Here is a 17,835-nt window from a genome sequence, read left to right on the forward strand (position 1 = left end):
ACTGTCATGAACTGAATTGGGGGAAAAACCCAAGGGAAACCTCAATCCACCCGTTCCATGAAGCAGCCATTTAGTTTGTGTGATGATCCAGTATAAAAGTGTACGTTGGTCTCGACACATTTGTTATGCTAAATACTTATCACTTGTGAACTCATACATTGCACCACGATACATTTATTTCAGAAAAACTCAAGACTGACTTTATGAAAAAAATTGTTTTATTTTTTTAAAAGCTATATTATTATTATTACTTAAATAAAAACAATAGATAAAATCCAGGTTTGTTTCAATATTAAAACGAAAAATTGCTTTGTTGTCAATCAAACTAAAAACAATAGAAAAAACTATACAAAAAAAATAAAAACATTTAAAAAATGTAATTTTGAAAATGCCTTCCTGGCCTTTTTGAGGCAGATTTCAAATGTTCAAGACTGACAAATCGGTTGTACTTCAGAATTTTTTGAGTAGTTCCATGACTGCAATGGTAGTGCTCTGACCAAAGATAAACGCCCCACAAAAGATAGAGATTAGGCCCCAGATAATAAGGAAGACCCTGGAAATAAAAAATAAAAAAAGATAAAAAAAGAGAGTTAGGCTTCACAATACAAACTGATGCAACGAGGAACAAATTCTACATCTTTGGTGTTTAAATCAATCCTTAATTTATCAAGAACGCAAGACTGATTTGTCAATATTTTTTAGAACTATCAGCTGAGAAAGCCAAGATGACACGTGAACAACTGTTTCCACAGAAAGGGGTTGAACCCCACCCACGCCACACCCACAAAACAAAAAAAAAAAAAGAAAATCGATGTTGGATTGGTTTCTAAATATGAAATATTCCGATACGCCTCTCTCAATATGGGATTCTAAAGGGGGTCATTCCTCGTTCAGTATCTACTACGGAGCCGTGCATTCACTGAACGTTAACACATGGTCTTTCCCAACGCTCAAATCCACACATGTAGGTTTTGCTTTTACATCATTACCAGTGGTTAATTTGTAAAAATATAAATGCTGGGGATCTCGCCAGGAGGCAGCTTGCACCAGCCCATTTCTCCTGTTAGGCAGCCTTAAACAGAACTAACTAATAACAATGAAAGTGGGGTTGTGATGTGGCATAATGGCCAGTGCTGCTGACTTTGGAACTGGGGAACCAGGTTCGAGTCTGGGCTCAACATCCTCGGATTCTGGGCTAATCACTTAATATGCCCGTAAATGAATATGTCCTTAACTGATGCTCATGAAAAGTGCTGGTGTGGATGATTAAGTGCTGAGCACCAGAAACCACCGGCTCAAATTAAGCACTGCTGATCACTACAAACATGTTTATTTGTTATATCACTAAAGGAAGCAGCATACTTCCTGTATGTTGCATTGTTTCTGCACTTGCCACCACTAGGAGGTGGTTTCAGGTTTTCATCCAAATTGTTCCGTTTCCCTACTTCGATTCATATTTACTACAACCTGACACCATGCCAAGATGTCTTCTTTACTAAAGCGGTCAGACATCTTTGTTGCGGTCTATCAGGCAACTTTCCATGGCATTTGTCACTTCCAAAAATGTATCCCCTTGTGGGTAGTGGTGTGGTTTAAATAATGTTCATACTAGACTATAAGACTTTCCGACGTCCTCTTAAGGCTTATTCCTCAGAGAGAGAATGCAGCTATGGCAGTACTCTTGTGCAAAGGTTCACACTTCACCTAAAACATTGCTGTCAAGGTTGTATTGACAGGGAAGACTAATGATTGATCAAAGGGCTATAATATAGGCTTATAGCCCCTCGAACTCCGAGAGGCCTTTGTTTAATTTGTTAGAACATTCTGCCCTCTAGTGGCAGAATGTTCTAATAGCCTTATAGCCCTTCATAGCTGGGCTATACCAGCTATTAAAGGCCAGCTCCAGCGTTAAAGGCCAGAGCCGAAGGCTCCCATTTCAACATCTCCATTCACAAGTGTCCAACACAGTCTTTCAAAATCTGACCTGCAATGATGTGACATTCAGATACAAATATTTCTACTTGACAACCAGCTTATTCACAATCCTACAATTTCAATGTGTGAAGCTACAAGATATTGTACAGACAAAATAGAGTCTTGCATGCATACCACAGAAGACATACACACTATTGCTGAACACACAAAGATGTCAATGTAATTGCCACATGCACAAGATGTACCGTAACTTGCATCTTCATCAGACTAAAATTGGCAGATTGGCATGCTCTTCGCTTTAGGGGCATATCACAGGTAGATAGTGATAAGTCACCAACGCTAGACTTCATTATGGGTGTCAAATAAATGCTTAGATATAGTGATATATTTTCCCTTTTGTGCAGGTCAGAAACGTATGCATTTAATGCGGAGTATTACGTTTTCAAAACCCAATAAAAATAAGTTGGTGCTGAGCGTAGATGCTATTAATCGTATCCTAAATTTTAATTCACGGCATGCTGCAGATGTACAGCATCTCACATAAGAGATGTATAGAACAGGATACTGATGGCCATATTTACCCATGTGGGTTTCCCCAAGGAGGTTGTATCTGCCCGGGAAAGCACCTTCATGTTTGCCTAAATGAAGTCCATGGGGGGGATGTGTGTGAAGTAACCCATAACATCTCCATACAATACTTCACCCTGACCAATAAACTTGGTAAAAGGTTCAACAAGACAATGAAACACATGATTATGGGCCTACCAGAATCCGTGAGGCAAAGTGGGATGTCCTCTTGCCATGCCTTCTCTTACATACAGGGAAGTGCCTCAGAAGGGGAGTGGCATTCAGTCCCTTTGAACTTCTGCATGGCCACCCTGTGCGCAGACTTCTCAGTCTTGTAAAGGAGCGGTGGAGCAAGTTACCAAGAATCCCCCTCAAAATGTAGCGAACTACATGTTGGCTCTCTGGTCTCAGATGAAGCGCTTCTGAAAAAAGGACACCGAGAATCTGGAGGCCAGCCAGGAAATTATGAAAAACTGGTACAACCACGCAGGTGGCGCATCAGTCTGGCCAAAAGGTATGGGTAATTGAACATGTAGAGCCTAGGGCATTAAATGATCAGTGAACAGGGCTCTATAAGGTAAAAGGGAATAAAGGAAAGGTCACCGACCTGACAGACCTCAAGGTATCTAGGAACCCCTTAAGTGTCTTATATCTGAACTGCATCAAGCCCTACTTTGAGAGGTCCGAAGACACAATGCTGTTGGTGACAGATGATGGTGAGGAAGAGGAGAATGAGCCCGTCTCAGACCTCCTGTCTTCCAAAAAGCAAGAAGGGTCTATCCAAGGAGTTCTCCTTTCCTCTACCCTGATCCCAGAGGGACTCTCACCATGTGTTGGGGCAGTTTTCCTCTCTTCTCACTGACCTCGGGACTCACAATTTGTGTACCCATGGGACACAGCATGCCTATCAAGAATACAATCAACAGGCTGTGACAAGGTGAGGGTGTGAATTAAGGATGAGGTGTCCAAGATGTTGAATTTGGGGGAGGGGTGATTGACCCCTCCTGTAGCCCCTGGCCCAGTCTAGTGTACTGATACCAAAGGCTGGCCACTCCAAACTTAGGTTCTGTGTTGATTACATGGGCCTCAATTAAGTCATCAAGACTGATGTTCACCTCATCCCTAGAATTGATTAGCTCATTGATCGGTTGGCAGCGGTCAAATTCCTCAGCAACTTATTGCTGCATGTAAGCAGGCCACCCTGACAGAGGAGTCCAAGGAGAGATCAGAGTTCTCCACCCTAGAGGACCACTTTCAATTTAAGGTAATTTCCTTTGAGCTAAAGAAAGCTCCTGCCACCTTCCAGAGATTGGTCAACCAGGTGCTGGCTGGGCTGGAAACAGTGGTGGCCGGTAATTTTAGGAGAGAGGGGGTGGACGGGACACACTCACTCACATCCATGCATTTACATACACACATGCGCGTGCACCCACACACATATCCATTCACAATACTCCGCCAATGAGGGAAGGCAGAGGTGCCAACCTCATCACAGAGTGGAATGGGGTCTGTGAGACCCTGAGTGCTTCAAAGCTTAAAACTGAAGCACCCAGGTCAGAGGCAATGAGTGATGCTACCCCACATTACCGAGGGGGGATGGCCTCAAGGACCTTTGCTGAGCTGAGGAGGTCAGGCCAACAGAAGCCTGGAGTCTGCATATTTAGCGCATGTCTAGTTCCTGGCAGCCTTACCTGAAAATGAAGAGTGTCTGTCAGGCCGACCTTTGCTCAGCCTGACAGACACTGTTCTTGAGGGGAAAAAGGTGAGGGGGCATGGCCCCTCAGCCACAATGGGCCTGCCATGGTGGGCTAGAAAACTTCAGTACCAGTTATTGGATGACACTGCAGTTTTTAGCTCCAGCTGAAATGACAACCTGCACCACCTCCGGGAAGTTCTTCAGGTACTTCAACAGGCAGGCCAGACTATCAAGGCCAATAAGTGCCAGATAAGCTAGGGATCAGTCATGCACTTGGGACACTGAGTTGATGGCAGCAAGGTGCAGCTCCTACATTCCAAGATACAGCCCATCCTAGCTTGGGAGCCACCCAAGATCTAGACTGAGGTGAGAACCTTCTTAGATTTCACTGGGTACTACAGGAGATTTGTTAAGGGATATGGTACCATTGTTGCTCACATAACTGATAAAAGTTCCAAGAAGCAGTCCAAGAAGGTGATCTAGAGGTAGGTGTACCAGAAATCATTAACACCCTGAACACCACCAGTGCTCGAGGCACCTGACTTCTCCAAAGAATTCTTAGTTGAACAGATGCTTCAGAGCGTGGCATTGGGGATGTCTTGTTACAGCTAAATGATGAGGGCTTGGACCAGCCAGTAGCCTTCATCAGCAGGAGGCTACGTCCCAGATAACAGAGGTGGAATGCATTTGAGATGGAAGAATTTGCAATGGCCTGGGCACCATACCTTTTCAGGACTCACTTCTGTGTTCAGACAGACCACAGGCCCATCAGATGGCGGATGCAAATGTAAGGTGAGAATACAAAAATGTTGAGGTGGTCCATCTCCCTACAAGGAATCGACGTTATGATGGAACACCACCATGGGGCTGACTACACCATTGCCGATGGTTTTTCCAGGCTTTTCTGCCTGAGCGATGAATTCTCCCATGAGAATGGTTAACTTTCTGCTGGAGGGGGCACCTATTGAAGATCACAATCGTTTGTGTGATATTCCCCCAGATATATGCCTTCTGTAGCTGAACCAATTTATGTTGGCATTAGGACTCTGTGCACTTTGCCCCTGCTAACCAATGGTAAAGTCCCCATGCTCTCCCTTTTCTACCTGGTAAAATTTGCATTCCCCTAATTAGCATATTTTATTTACTTACAAGTCCCTAGTATATGGTACTATATGTACCAAGGTCCTGTAACTGTAATGCTACAAGGTGGCTGCAGCACTCAGTATAGTGTGCCACCCACTAAAGTAGCACCAAAAACACAGGTCTCATTTCTGCCTTTGCAGCCTTCAGTGCAGTATTTAAACTGCCATTTTGACCTGGCAAAATAGTTTTCGCAGACAAACTTTTTTCAATACTTACAAGTCACCCCTAGCAAAGGCCCTAAAAGCTGATGGGGCAGTGTTCAGGGTATTTAAAAAGTGCACTTAAGATTTACACGTCCTGGAAGTGAAAAACCTCCAAAGTTGTTTTTTCACAGTAGACAGTCTGGCTCTCCCACAGACAAGCGCAGGGTTCCATTATACATCCTTATAATGCATACCATCACTTTAGGACTAGGTAGAAAAATGATTCGAAGACTCATTGAAATAGGAATTTGAACCCCAACCTAATTGTCAAATTGAATTTTTTAATTGCTATTTTGAAAACACCACTTTTAGAAAGTTTACATTTTCCTGCCCGAGACAAATGTGCCTTTCTGCCAGTGTCTAGGGTCGCCTGACTGTTAATGGCTCTCCTGTGGTGTGAAGTGTATTCCTCCAAGAAAGTGGACAAAGGGCCTTGGTGTGGAGATGTGAGGGTCTTTCTAACAGGATGGCTGGGGAGGAGCTGTGCACCTGCCCCGATTGCATTTCAAAGAGTAGCCTGGGTGCTGTACTCAGCCCTTCTTAGCTTCAGAGGAAGCCTACCCAGTCACTGGCAGATGCAGCTCACATCTGAGCCACCCTGCCGTTTGTTTCAAATGCCAGTCTGGAGACAAACCAAAGGGAAAGAGAAGAAATTACCAGAACCAGTTTTAGGGTGAGATAAAAGGGTGATCGGCACCTACAGACTGATACTGGTTATCAAAGTAGGCCAATTACCCCGGAGTAATTGGAGTAATTCTGCGTTTTGCTTAGATACATAATTACAGATAATGGAATTACTCCTGCCTGCATAATTTGTGGTAGAAAATCCTACCGCGAGAGCACAGTTTGAGAGCGTGAGTGGCCACTCGCTAATCGAGCTCTGGTGCATTTTGTGCTCTTTCTTAGCACACCTCCTCGTGTCCATTTTGGGTGCGAGGGGGCATTTTTACTCAAAGAAATAGGGCTAAATGCAGAATTTGTCTTCTGGCATAATCTTGCAGAATTCCTACATAAGTCCGCTACTCAGAATTACACGAGTTGGACCCACCCCTATACCAAAGTTGTATGCCCACAACCTCAAATCTGGACACTCCTGAGCTGTGAAGATTCAGAAGGACTGTCTTGCTGTCTGAAAAAAGAATATTGGACCGGTTTGTCTTGAATCCAGTACCACAGAAGTGACTCCAAGGGTCTGTTGGCTGACCTCCTGCTTGACCTACAGGGACACAATAGCTTCAAAGACCTTTCCTGCTTTTCAGATGGCCATATCCAACTGAATCTGACCTGCTCCCTTCTGGTGGTCTCTGTGGGAGTGAATGTTGACCCCCAAGTTCTGTCCTCAAGGTCCTCTCCCTGCTTAACTGAAGGTTTCAGCCGATCAGATACAGAGCCTTGCTGAAAGCTTTACTGGGTCAGATGCCAAGGAACTCCGCTACGCAGAGCCTTTCTGTGGAGCTGAAAGCTGATATCAAGCAACACAGCTCCGCCAGCTACGTCACACAGACCCCTACACCAAAGTCATGGTAAAACTTCCAACAGGCTGAAGCTGGCCATGTATCTGGCCCGCACTCAATTGTGGCTGGTTTGTCCCGGTCCTGCATGACTAGATATCTGCAATTTGAGTTTTGCCCCTTTTGGAGCTATTTTTACCTAAACATTTATCACCTCAAAACTCCAATTCTACTAATTCGATTTTTGTTGTTGGAGACATTTCAATTTTTTCTTTTTTTTTTAAATATTGACTTTTTTTTCTAAATTAAATTGGGATTCTTTTTGTGAATTCACCGAATTACTATTTGAGTATTTGAGTATTGCTTAAATACTTTACGTATTGCTTCTATGTTAAGCAGGACTGCTTGTGTGCCAAGCTACTGGAGGGTTTACCTGAATTTTAGTGACTTTTGTGGTTCACTCTGACCAGGATTGTGGCTGTAGCTTGAGTAGGGATTCCACCCCTTCAAACAATCTTTTTTCTTTCAAATGGTTTCCTGAATTAACAGAGTATGCTACTGGCTAAATGTCACACACTGAAAATAATAATCAAATGTTGCATATGCCACCATTCCTAAAACCAAAATGGACTCTATCTGAAATCATGTACAGCACAAGTTCCCAATCAAACTGGGCTGCAGTAGATTATCCAATTAGGCATCATACAAACATGATCAAATATTGAACACCTCCACACCAGTTGAATAGGTCTACCACATTTGGATTGCACCCACTGGATACTACGCAACTTCATCCCCATTCCAAAAATGCCATCCCTGGGTTGTGTTCCCACTTCATATCAGTCAGCACAGCGCAGAAATGAATAGCAGTGACCATTTACTCCAGTCCTTGATCTCTTTCCATTTCCAGAATTAGGCATTCCACAATGTTTTGTTTCATAATTCCTGCTTGGAATTCGAGGTGTATTTTCACAACAAGAAGCACAGGATTGAGCACTTGACCAGTAAGTGTCACCTTCAGAACATGAAGGTTTTGTCCTGCACAATTCTACAATTATTACTCCATATTTTAAGACATGACCTGAAGTGGCATAATACAAAATACACATAGGATCATATATAAAATACTTTAGACACAAACTTCCCCTCCCCATTGCTTTAACCTGGTGGTACACCTGGACATTCATTCACCAAGGGAAATATACAATATGGTGCCTAAAATGCAATCTCTAAACCGGTCCTAGTTAGATCAGCGCGCAATGGTAAACCTATGACCATACTTGATTTCCATGGCAATTTTAAAGGAAGATAGTGATGGTCCTGCATTGGAAGCACACTCCCATTCACTTGTTTATCTATGTGCCTCAAGATTTATTTTGCTTGTCCTGCTGTCTGAATTATACACTAATGAAGCACCCAGGCTCTGTTAATACTGCAAACCCATATGAACAGCTGAATACGCACCAAGCTCATACCCATACTAATGGTGGAATAGGCACCACACAAATGACTAACTTCAAAACAACATTTATCTTGTTTGTACTGACCCTTATGTTGGTCTTGCCCAAGTGCACCATCATGTACTCATTACAGATTTATTAAGGCTTACGTTTCTGTTCAAATTAGGAATTTTTCCTCTACTGCTAGGAACCCTTTCCAAGAGGTGTGACCTATGTAACTATGTAATTAAGGGCACAACCTAAAGCTCAAACTAGAATCCTGTGCTTTACCCAGTGTGTCACCGGGCCGTTATTTGAGCGTCTGAGTTTTGTTTTTTCACCCAGACATAACACTCATACAGAATATATAAGCAAGACCTATTGCCTCTGCCAATGTTTGTTAGCTGTGCCAGATAAGTGATCGCCAACTATTTTTTTTAAAGAATATGTAGAATTCGAAGTGTTCCAATTCTGAAATTATGATCATCTAAATTAAAAATTCCTAATGTCTATGGAAGGGGTATCCGCTTTCAGAGTGTCTCAATTTCACCTGTTCTCCCCTTCACACCACTCCCCACATCTTCCTGTAATCCTTCATATGCCTATCTGACGTCATGCCTTTTCACTCCAGCACCTTCTTAACACTCTCGCCTTCTGTATGCACTTCTCATCTCCTCCACACCACATACACAGCCCACTAAACACATAGAAGCACTGCATTCTCTTCCACTTTTACACGTTCCATAGTTCAACAGCTTCATATACCTTCCCACAGTTAAAATTGGCACATATTGGAACATCGCTTTAGGCACTTTGAAGAAAGGCCAAGGACTGGCTAGGCACGTAGTCCGCATATCTTTATGACACTCTGACTGAGAAACTCACTCGGCCTTCAGCTTCAACATACAATTGTGCGTAGTCAAACACCCACCCTCAGCCTGAACACTCAGACACCTGGAGATGACTCAGTTCAAGTAAGTATAAAAAAAAAATCATGAGTTGCATAATAAAATAAAGAAAGAACATATTGAAAAAAGCAAATACTCTTAGGAAGTGGAAGTAAGTAATACTAGTATGCAATATGTGAGAAAGTGGATTATTAGTTGGGATGGATTGGTGTCCACCACAAGTAATAAAGTCACTATATTGTTAGATTCAGTCAAAGGTTTCAGTAACATAAATCTGATCTCAACTCCTTGTAGCAGGGGCACAGAGCAGACAGTCTCATCTACAAGAAAGCATTTAGAAGTACCAAAACAGTTAGATAAAGTCAAAAACACAATAAAAATCCCACTCCTGTTTATAAAAAGTAAAAACAAAATGTAACAAGCAAAATGACATCAAAAAGACAAAAATCCAGTAAGGGGAACCGGAGATAAGATTTTTGTTTTAAGATTTAAGTGGAAAAAGTGCACTGGCCCCAATGGGATTCAAGAATCATGGTAGACTAGGACTTCGCATGATACGAGGCCGACCACGATGGCCTGCCAGACTGATACATCTAGTAGATTGAACCTGCCAGGGCCTGGAACTAAAGAAGTTAGAAAATGTTTTAAGTCCCAATCTGAAAACAGACTTTGTTGTTTTTCTGAGGAAAACCTTTTTTCCACGCAGGACAAACATGAAATGTTGAGGCACATTTGTAGAGCGCATTATCACCAGGGAGGATATCCTGGCGCTGAGCAGGCACACCTAGGGTCTAGTGATACTCCGTGGCGGCTGGCAGGGAACGGGGGTGGCGGGTGGAATATATACAAAAAAAATACTTACCTTTTAAATGGCCGCTGTCTCGCTGCTTCTCTTTTAGGCGACGTTCGAACCAGGAAGCAGCCTGGCTACCCATAGCCACTGAATGCTGTGGTTCGGCGCTCAGATGGAGACTGGGGGCTTTTGCATATTTCTCACAAAGCTGTGCATTACAGCCAGGTGGGGAACATGCAAAGAGTGCATGACTGTGTGACCGGGCCAAGACGGCCGGCCAAGCAGTTATGTGCACTTGGAGTGCACTATCCAGTACAGAAGAGAATTTCCCAGGGCAGGCTTAACGGCCGTACAGAAAGGTTATTATTAATTTCACCTGTGTAACTCGAATGATGCCCTCTGCTGATGGGGAAGTAGCTTAGAATTTAATTTGGATAAGGTGAATACCACTCCTGTTGACTTCCTTGTAATATGTCTTAAACAGAAGTAAGGCTTGCCAGCGTTGGAGAACCATGCACCGAGATAGGTATAGGATGTTGTTTGTGTGATAGTTTAGTCTCCTAGTCTCCAGTGGAGATTAGCTTCATTCTTATATCTCCCAAAGATCATTACTTTTGTGTTACCAGCATTGACGACCAGTTAGTTGTCCTCATTTTAGCTATTTAACTCAACAAGAGAGCGCTGCATATCCATTTTATTATAGTCAAGAATGAGTAGGTCGATATGTGCTAATTCTCAGAGAGATGGAGTCTGTCTTTACCAGTGTGTCGCCCACATCAGCAGAATAGAGGGCAAATAACATGGAGGCTAACATACACCCTTGTTTTAAGACCCTATTTGTTGATATTTGGTTTGTGATGCAATTCTCTTTGCTGCACTTAATGCGAACCAAGGTGTCCGAGTACAGGGAGATGATTGCTTTAAGCAAGGTAGATGGGATTCCCCAAGCTGCAAACTTGGAACAGAGTTTGTTAGATCAATTCCATCGAAGGCTGCTGAAAAGTCTATAAAACATGCAAAAAGCAGTGACCGAAATGGCATAGAAGCGATGACGCAGAAGCACAGTGGGCCAGGTGAGAAAGCAACAATGTCATCAATTGTAGAAGAGTATTGTCTGCAATCTGTTTGAGTGTAAGGAATTATCTTGGCCTCCAATGCCCTGTTCTCTAGTTCCAGAAGTACATTTTTTGTGCAAGCTTTTGCTTCGACATCCAGTAAGGCAATTTACTTGGGATGGAGCCGTTCCCATTTTTATAGATTGGGTTTGTAATAGACCCGTCCATGACTGCGGAACCACCACAGATAGACAGCTGTCAACATAGAGGGGGTTAACAGGTCTGTCCAAAAGTCAATGTCCGCTTTAAAAAGTGACCCTCGTAAGCTGTTGAGACAAAGGGCTCTGTCTGCACTGATGAATTTATATGCTTCACACATGTTGGCCTTATTAAAGACCTCACAAGGAAGAATTTCAGAATCATTCTCTGTATTGAGTCACACGAGTTCACTGTTGGTTCTGCCCTTAAGTCAGCATCTGTGTAGATAAAGTTGACATGCTCAATCAATTTTCCAGAGGGGCTCCATGTCCTCAAATAATGTGTTTCTTGCATAAAGAATTGATGTACTGACACATTTTTGGCTTGGTTGTTATGAGATAATAGCAAGTGTCCATGGAGCCATTTTGATTCCGCATAATTAGATTTTGTTTTCCACAGAAGGAGTTGGACCCATGATTCCTTGATACTTCATGGCCTTCTTTCCATTTTACCCTTAAGCAAAGATGTATTGCGCCCAGTATTGGGCCAATCTGTATTCAAATGGCCACTCTCAATCTGTAGGATTGATTGTGAATGCTTCCATTTACTACATTGGTTCTGAGAGGCATGGTTCCACTTTTTTCCTTCTTAGTAGCGGTTATTGTTCTTTCCCAGTGGCACTGCCGAGAGTGTTTGAGGTGCATTCAAGTGGTCTGGTTGAAACTGCATTTTCGCTGGATGGCTCTTTGAGCATTCCAGCACAGTAAAAGCCAAACATACTTCCAGTAAGAGGGGTGTCAAAAAAGGGTAATCTGGTATAGTAATGCCCCTGAATGTATGTGGGAAGTTGTTGGTGGATCCAATAGTTCTTTGGCCTGGATTTAACTAAGTGAGCCTAGGAGATTGAAGTCAGCCGATTAATTCCCCCGCTGATTGAGAACCGATACTTATAGGAGTTACAGCAGGTCTGTCTAAGTTGTGTATATTGAAGTCTCCAGTAACCAGGATCTCATAGGGGGAATCTACAAATTAAATTTCGAAGCAAGTCGCAAAAGGTCGTCCTGTTGGCCTTTTCCCTCCTATTGTGCATCTTTGAATAAAGGTTAATTAGCAGCCAGGACTTCAATCTTTTGTGCGGGTGACAGCCCTTGACTATGGCTGCTTGAAACGATGAGCAGTCTGTGTCAACATCTAATAACTCCAGCTTTTTGCCTGTAGCCATGTAGATGGACAGACCCTGCTGGACAACCAAAATGGCTTGTTTTTTAAAGCTTGCTGTTGCGCTCCATGAAATTCTGCTATGTGTATTTGGGTCAATGCCCAAGTTTCTTGTAAGCACAAAATATCAGCATCTTCGATCAATTGGAGTACTCCTTGGTGACTAAGAATCCTCCTTAGAACAACTACGCTCAATGAGATAACTGTAAGACAAGAGTTGCGAGAGGAGTCCTTCATAGGATGGCTATAATTTGCAGCACTATTGTGGTTAGGAACAGCCACTGGGTGTGAGTGTTAATGCCAATGCGATCCAGCCCCACTTTGTATCGAAGTTTGAACTTGAATAAACCTCTACTCAACAGGTGAGTTGTTGACTCGTTATATTTTACAGAGATCTGCAAGTTACTTTTAAGATGTTGATCAGCTGCCCCATTTGTGCCTTTCAGAATGCATGTTTTTCACTTATTTTCCAGAGGCGCATTGGTGTTTAAAATGTAGGGTAATATTCTCTCTCAATATTTTTTTTATCTATATATACACCCCACTGTGTACAAGTGGATTTTTCATTAAACACTTTGCTGCAACACTAGGAGATCTCCAATTGATGATTTGATGCTTGATGACAATGATGCTAGATCAAATTGTATTCTTAGTATATCTTTGCTTCGATAGTGGCTTAAACTGTGCATATTTTATAATAGACTCAAGATATTTACCCCTCTGGCTGTATATAGCAGAGTGAATATGAGTTGTTGTGCAGTGGGCTGGTTGGACAAGCTCCAAGTAGTATCCTCATCAGGGCTGCAATCTTTTTGCATAGTGCCATTGTTTACAAAGGTGATGGGGATGGAGTCCTCTGTATTTAGATATAGACAAGATAAATTATGTTAAAAAAGTTTGGACTCACTGGAGTTTGTCTGCAGTGCCAAAGAAACCTTGGATTGTTTTAAAAGACTCCTCACACACCAACCTAGTTGGTGTCATACTTCATCATTGGGGTCCCAACCGGGTGGCCGAATGCCGCCCGGTTGTGCTACGACGCCTGATTACAGCGGAGCTGGTGTGGTGCAGAGGTGTGATGAAGTGAAGTGCTTGTTAAAAATACCTCTGGGGATCCTTACTGTGTGAATTTTATTAGTGGTGGCCCAGGATATGTTAAAAATAACGGAGGACAACTGTTTGGGGATCCTTACCGTGTAGACATGTAGACCTATTCCGACAACTACAAGACTAATCCCTCTGAGGTATTTTTAACAAGCACTTCACTTCATCACACCTCCGCACCACACCAGCTCCGCTGTAATCAGGCGTCGTAGCACAACCGGGCGGCATTCGGCCACCCAGTTGGGAGCCCAATGATGAAGCATGACACCAACTAGGTTGGTGTGTGAGGGGTCTTTTAAAATAATCCAAGGATTCTTTGGCACTGCAGACAAACTCCAGTGAGTCCAAACTTTTCCCTACTCAGGTTCTGGGTACGTCCACATTGCTTATCTGATTCTTACTGGGGATAGGGACGTCCCCCCCTTCTTTCCTCCCTCTCTCCCCATTTTTGTTTGACACAGAGTTCAATATTAGCCATATTTTCACATTCCAGCTTTGAGTCTGGAGATAAATCGCGCCCCTCCTGGGCCCGAAAATCCTGCTAATGAGATATTGTCCTTCCTAGGATCAGTGCTTGCTATTATGGTAATTGGCTCCACCAGGTCATAATTGAAGTTTTGAGTGTGATCCTGTGTGAATGGATTAAGAGTCACTTTTAGTGGCTTACTCCAACGGGAGAAATACTGATTAACTGGTATTGGGGTTCCCCTCAAACACGTGATAGTGCCCATTATATTATTATGCCACCTTTCAGTAGAAGAAATGGAGCGTTGAGTACTTAAAGCATGCATCACACTGCAGCCAGATTTTCCTCCTTTATTTATAACTGTATTTCTCTTACGCTTCACATTGAAAATTCTCAGAGACAACTTCCAGTTCTGCGAGAATAGAGTTATCAATGTGATGGCGCTGTGTCCGTGTACTGAGCTGTGGTTTCAGACAGGATTTAAATGTTTTTATGGCACACATTTGTATCACTATAACTTTCAGTTAAGGCAGCTAGTCAACCACCGAAGCCCAGTGCCTTTGCCTTTTCCCAAATGTCTGTTATCTCCCAAATGGCATCCAAAAGTGAATAATAAATATTGAGACACTGAAGGCTCCTAAAGTTCACGTAGAGGGGATGTGCGTGTACAGCAAAGTTTGAGGTAACTTTGAAGGAGGATTAAACGTAGGAATAAAAAGAGTGACTTTGGTGGTTGTGATCCAGCACCATGTATCCCACTCATGTAAGGAGCTTAGTGCAACAAAACTAGTAAGTGTTTCAAAGTCTTTTATGATGGAGTGGCACTCCAAAACAAGGCTAAAGACATAATGAAAAGTCGGGCTGATAGCCCATCAGCCAGGAAAGAGTGGTGGCTCGAAGCCACAAGAAATAGCTGGCAAAGAAGTCAATGTCGACAAGCAGCTAATAGACAGATTGCTCACCCCCTGCCCATGCGCAAGCCGCACCAGTTATCGGATCGGCTGCTTCCACACTCAGGGTTGCAGCACCTCCAACGTCCTCTTTTCCCCTGCCTCAAGCGCTGGATTTGGCTGCTTTGCCACAAAGCCTGACAGGAGCTTGGGGGAAGGGAGAAAGCAGATTTGCGTTCACCTCTGCTCCTCTTCTGCTGCCTCAGACCTAGTCAGCCATGGTGCATGCCTCTCCCTTCCTCACGGCTCCAGCCCCCTCTTGAGCTCTAAGCTTAGGGCACAGCGTTTTCAGCATTGGCACTCCTGGACTCCAGTAGTCTTGAGGATAGAGGTTCTTGGCATGGGTGGGTGTTAGTCCGAGTTCTGTTGGGCCCAGGTGACATCCCACGATGATGCGCTCTTCCTGAAGATCATAGTTTCAGTGTTGTCAGTGTTCAGCTTTAGACAGGTGGCCGTCATCCAGTGGGTGATTTCAGCTGTGCAGGCTTTGAAATTGATCTGGATACTGGGAGTTTAATTTTTGAGGGAGTGAGTTGCGGGTCGTCAGCGTAGAAGAGGACGTTGAAATAGTGAGAGCAGATGATGCTGGCTAGAAAGATCATGTATGCCTTGAAGAGGGTGGGGCTCAGGGAGGATTCTTGCAGAACTCTGCAGATGAGGTTGCTGGTGTCCAAATTGCACGATGCCTGGCTCACTGAAAGGGTCCTTCCTGTCAGGAAGGAGTAGATCCATTGGAATGCGTAGTCTTGGATTCTGATGTGTAAGCGTTGGATAAGGATGAGATGGGAGACTGTCAAAAGCCACAGAAGTCTGGATGAAGAGGACTGCCATGTCTCCTCTGTCCAGCATTGTGGGACTTGGCCCTTTTTGGCTAAAGTTCCCTAAACTTTTTGCTTTTCCCCTAGACCTTTTTTTCCCCCCCGACATGTTGCCAACTTAGATGCTTTGGACACTTCTACCACTGCTAAACAGTGTCAAAGTGCAAGTGGCCCAGTGTAGTGGTGGGCCTGTAGCACTTATTGTGCCACCCACTCAAGTAGCCTTGAGAAGGGAACTCAGGACTGCCATTGCAGGGCCTGCGTATAGTTTCCTAAACTGCCATGTTGCTCTGGTAAGTGCACGCACTTACCAGACCCTGTCCTTTCCTTTCCATACACATCAGGCACCCCTATGGTAGGTCTAGGGTACCCCCTGGACAGGGTGCAGTGCATGTAAAAGGTGGGACATGTACCAAGGTGTGTACCATGTCCTGGCAGTGAAATAATCTCCATTTTGTTTTTACTGCTGAAAGGCCGTCTTGCCCATTAGAATAGAATGGAAAGGCCGTGTAATGTGTTTGCTAGCCTATCTTCCCAAAGACTTAAGATGGAAAGTTGAAGTTTAGTATGCCTGAACTCACCCTGCAATAACATCTTTTTATAAAGATGGCTATTGCATTATGTGTTTGTAAGCCACTCTTTCAGAAGTGGACGGGTTTTTGTGCTTTAAACATTTCTGGGTTTCTCTGCCTGGTTGTGGATTGACAGTCTGGATTTGAAAGAGATAGGATCTGGGGAATGTCTTGACCCAGGGAAAGTGGTGAGACAGTACAGGCTGACCTGCATCTGGAGTGTAGGGGGAGGAGTAGGCCTAGAGGTGAAGAGGCCTGGGCTGGTGCTATAAAACAAGTGTCCCATCTCCTGCTGAGTGATTGAGAATCCAGACCCCCACTAATCAAAGGAAGAAGGTGTCACTGGTAGGGAGGCACCCAGAACTGGTTTGAGCAGGGGTCAGTGCCCCCTGTAACACAAAGACTTCAAAGCCATTGAGGGGTATAACTATGCGAGCTGAAGCCCCTGAACTTTGGAGAATGGCTTGATCAAGTGTGAACAAGACTGGAGCTACTTCGTGGATCAACGAGAACCTTTGCCAAGGAAGAAGCAACTGAAGAGAATGTTGGATAGGACTGCTCTTGCTGTGTGATCTGGGGCTGGCCTGCACTTTGCTGTTACAACTAAGGAAAGGCTGTAGGGACTTTGCTGTGTGCTATGTTCCCCTGCTTGAAGGACTTTGCTGTGTCCTGTGTCCTGAAGTAACTATCCCCAAGGACCGAGGTGAGCTGGCTCCCTGTTTGGAAACACAGGAACTCAAAAGTTTCCAGAGAAGACTCTCAGATACGCTGTGGAAGTGTGTGCTCTGTCTAGCCTGAGATGTTCGCAAGTCGTGCCCTGTGATCTTGGGCACCTGGAGTTCCAAACGAGACTCAGACGCAGTGTGCATGTGCTCTGTCTAGACGAAGTCGAGAGGATCGTCCTGTGAACGCGTGTAACGGGGAGCCAAGTAAGTCTCAGCGACACAGTGTGCGTGTGCTTGGAGGCAGCCTGAGACTTTCGTGTGGATTGGCCCATGATCGTGTACATCAGAAGAGCAAGTGTGTCTCAGCAACGCTGAGTGCGTGTGCGGTTTGCAGCCTGAGACCCTCGCTGGAGGTGTCCTGTGATCGGGGGCACCGGAAGATAAAGTGTGTTTCAGCTATGCTGTGTGTGTGTACCTTCTACCCGCTGAGACCTGCGCAATTTGTGCCCTATGATCGTGAGCACAAGAAGATCAAGTGTGTCTCAGTGACGCTGCGTGCATGTGCCGTGCGCAGCCCGAGTCCCTTGTGAGCAGTTGTCTGGTTATCGTGCACCCGGAGTTCCCGTGAGTCTCACTGACTGAGTGCGGGTGTAG

At 44.1% G+C, this 17,835-nt stretch overlaps 1 protein-coding gene across 2 annotated transcripts in view; it reads right to left on the reverse strand.

Annotated features, from left to right (window-relative positions):
* Positions 1-200: 200 nt before the first annotated feature.
* The window catches only part of SLC38A8 (solute carrier family 38 member 8), a 288,727-nt gene continuing 271,092 nt past the window's right edge, over positions 201-17,835 (reverse strand). The window contains exon 10 of one of the 2 annotated variants that reach the window (XM_085639943.1): positions 201-553. In XM_085639943.1, the coding sequence (XP_085496069.1) occupies positions 451-553 (103 nt within the window). In that variant the 3' untranslated portion in view covers positions 201-450. The remainder of the gene's footprint in view (positions 554-17,835) is intronic. The other variant, XM_085639942.1, reaches the window with a different exon arrangement.

This window comes from Triturus cristatus, chromosome 12 (assembly GCF_964204655.1).
Source record: "Triturus cristatus chromosome 12, aTriCri1.1, whole genome shotgun sequence".
Lineage (NCBI taxonomy): Eukaryota > Metazoa > Chordata > Amphibia > Caudata > Salamandridae > Triturus > Triturus cristatus.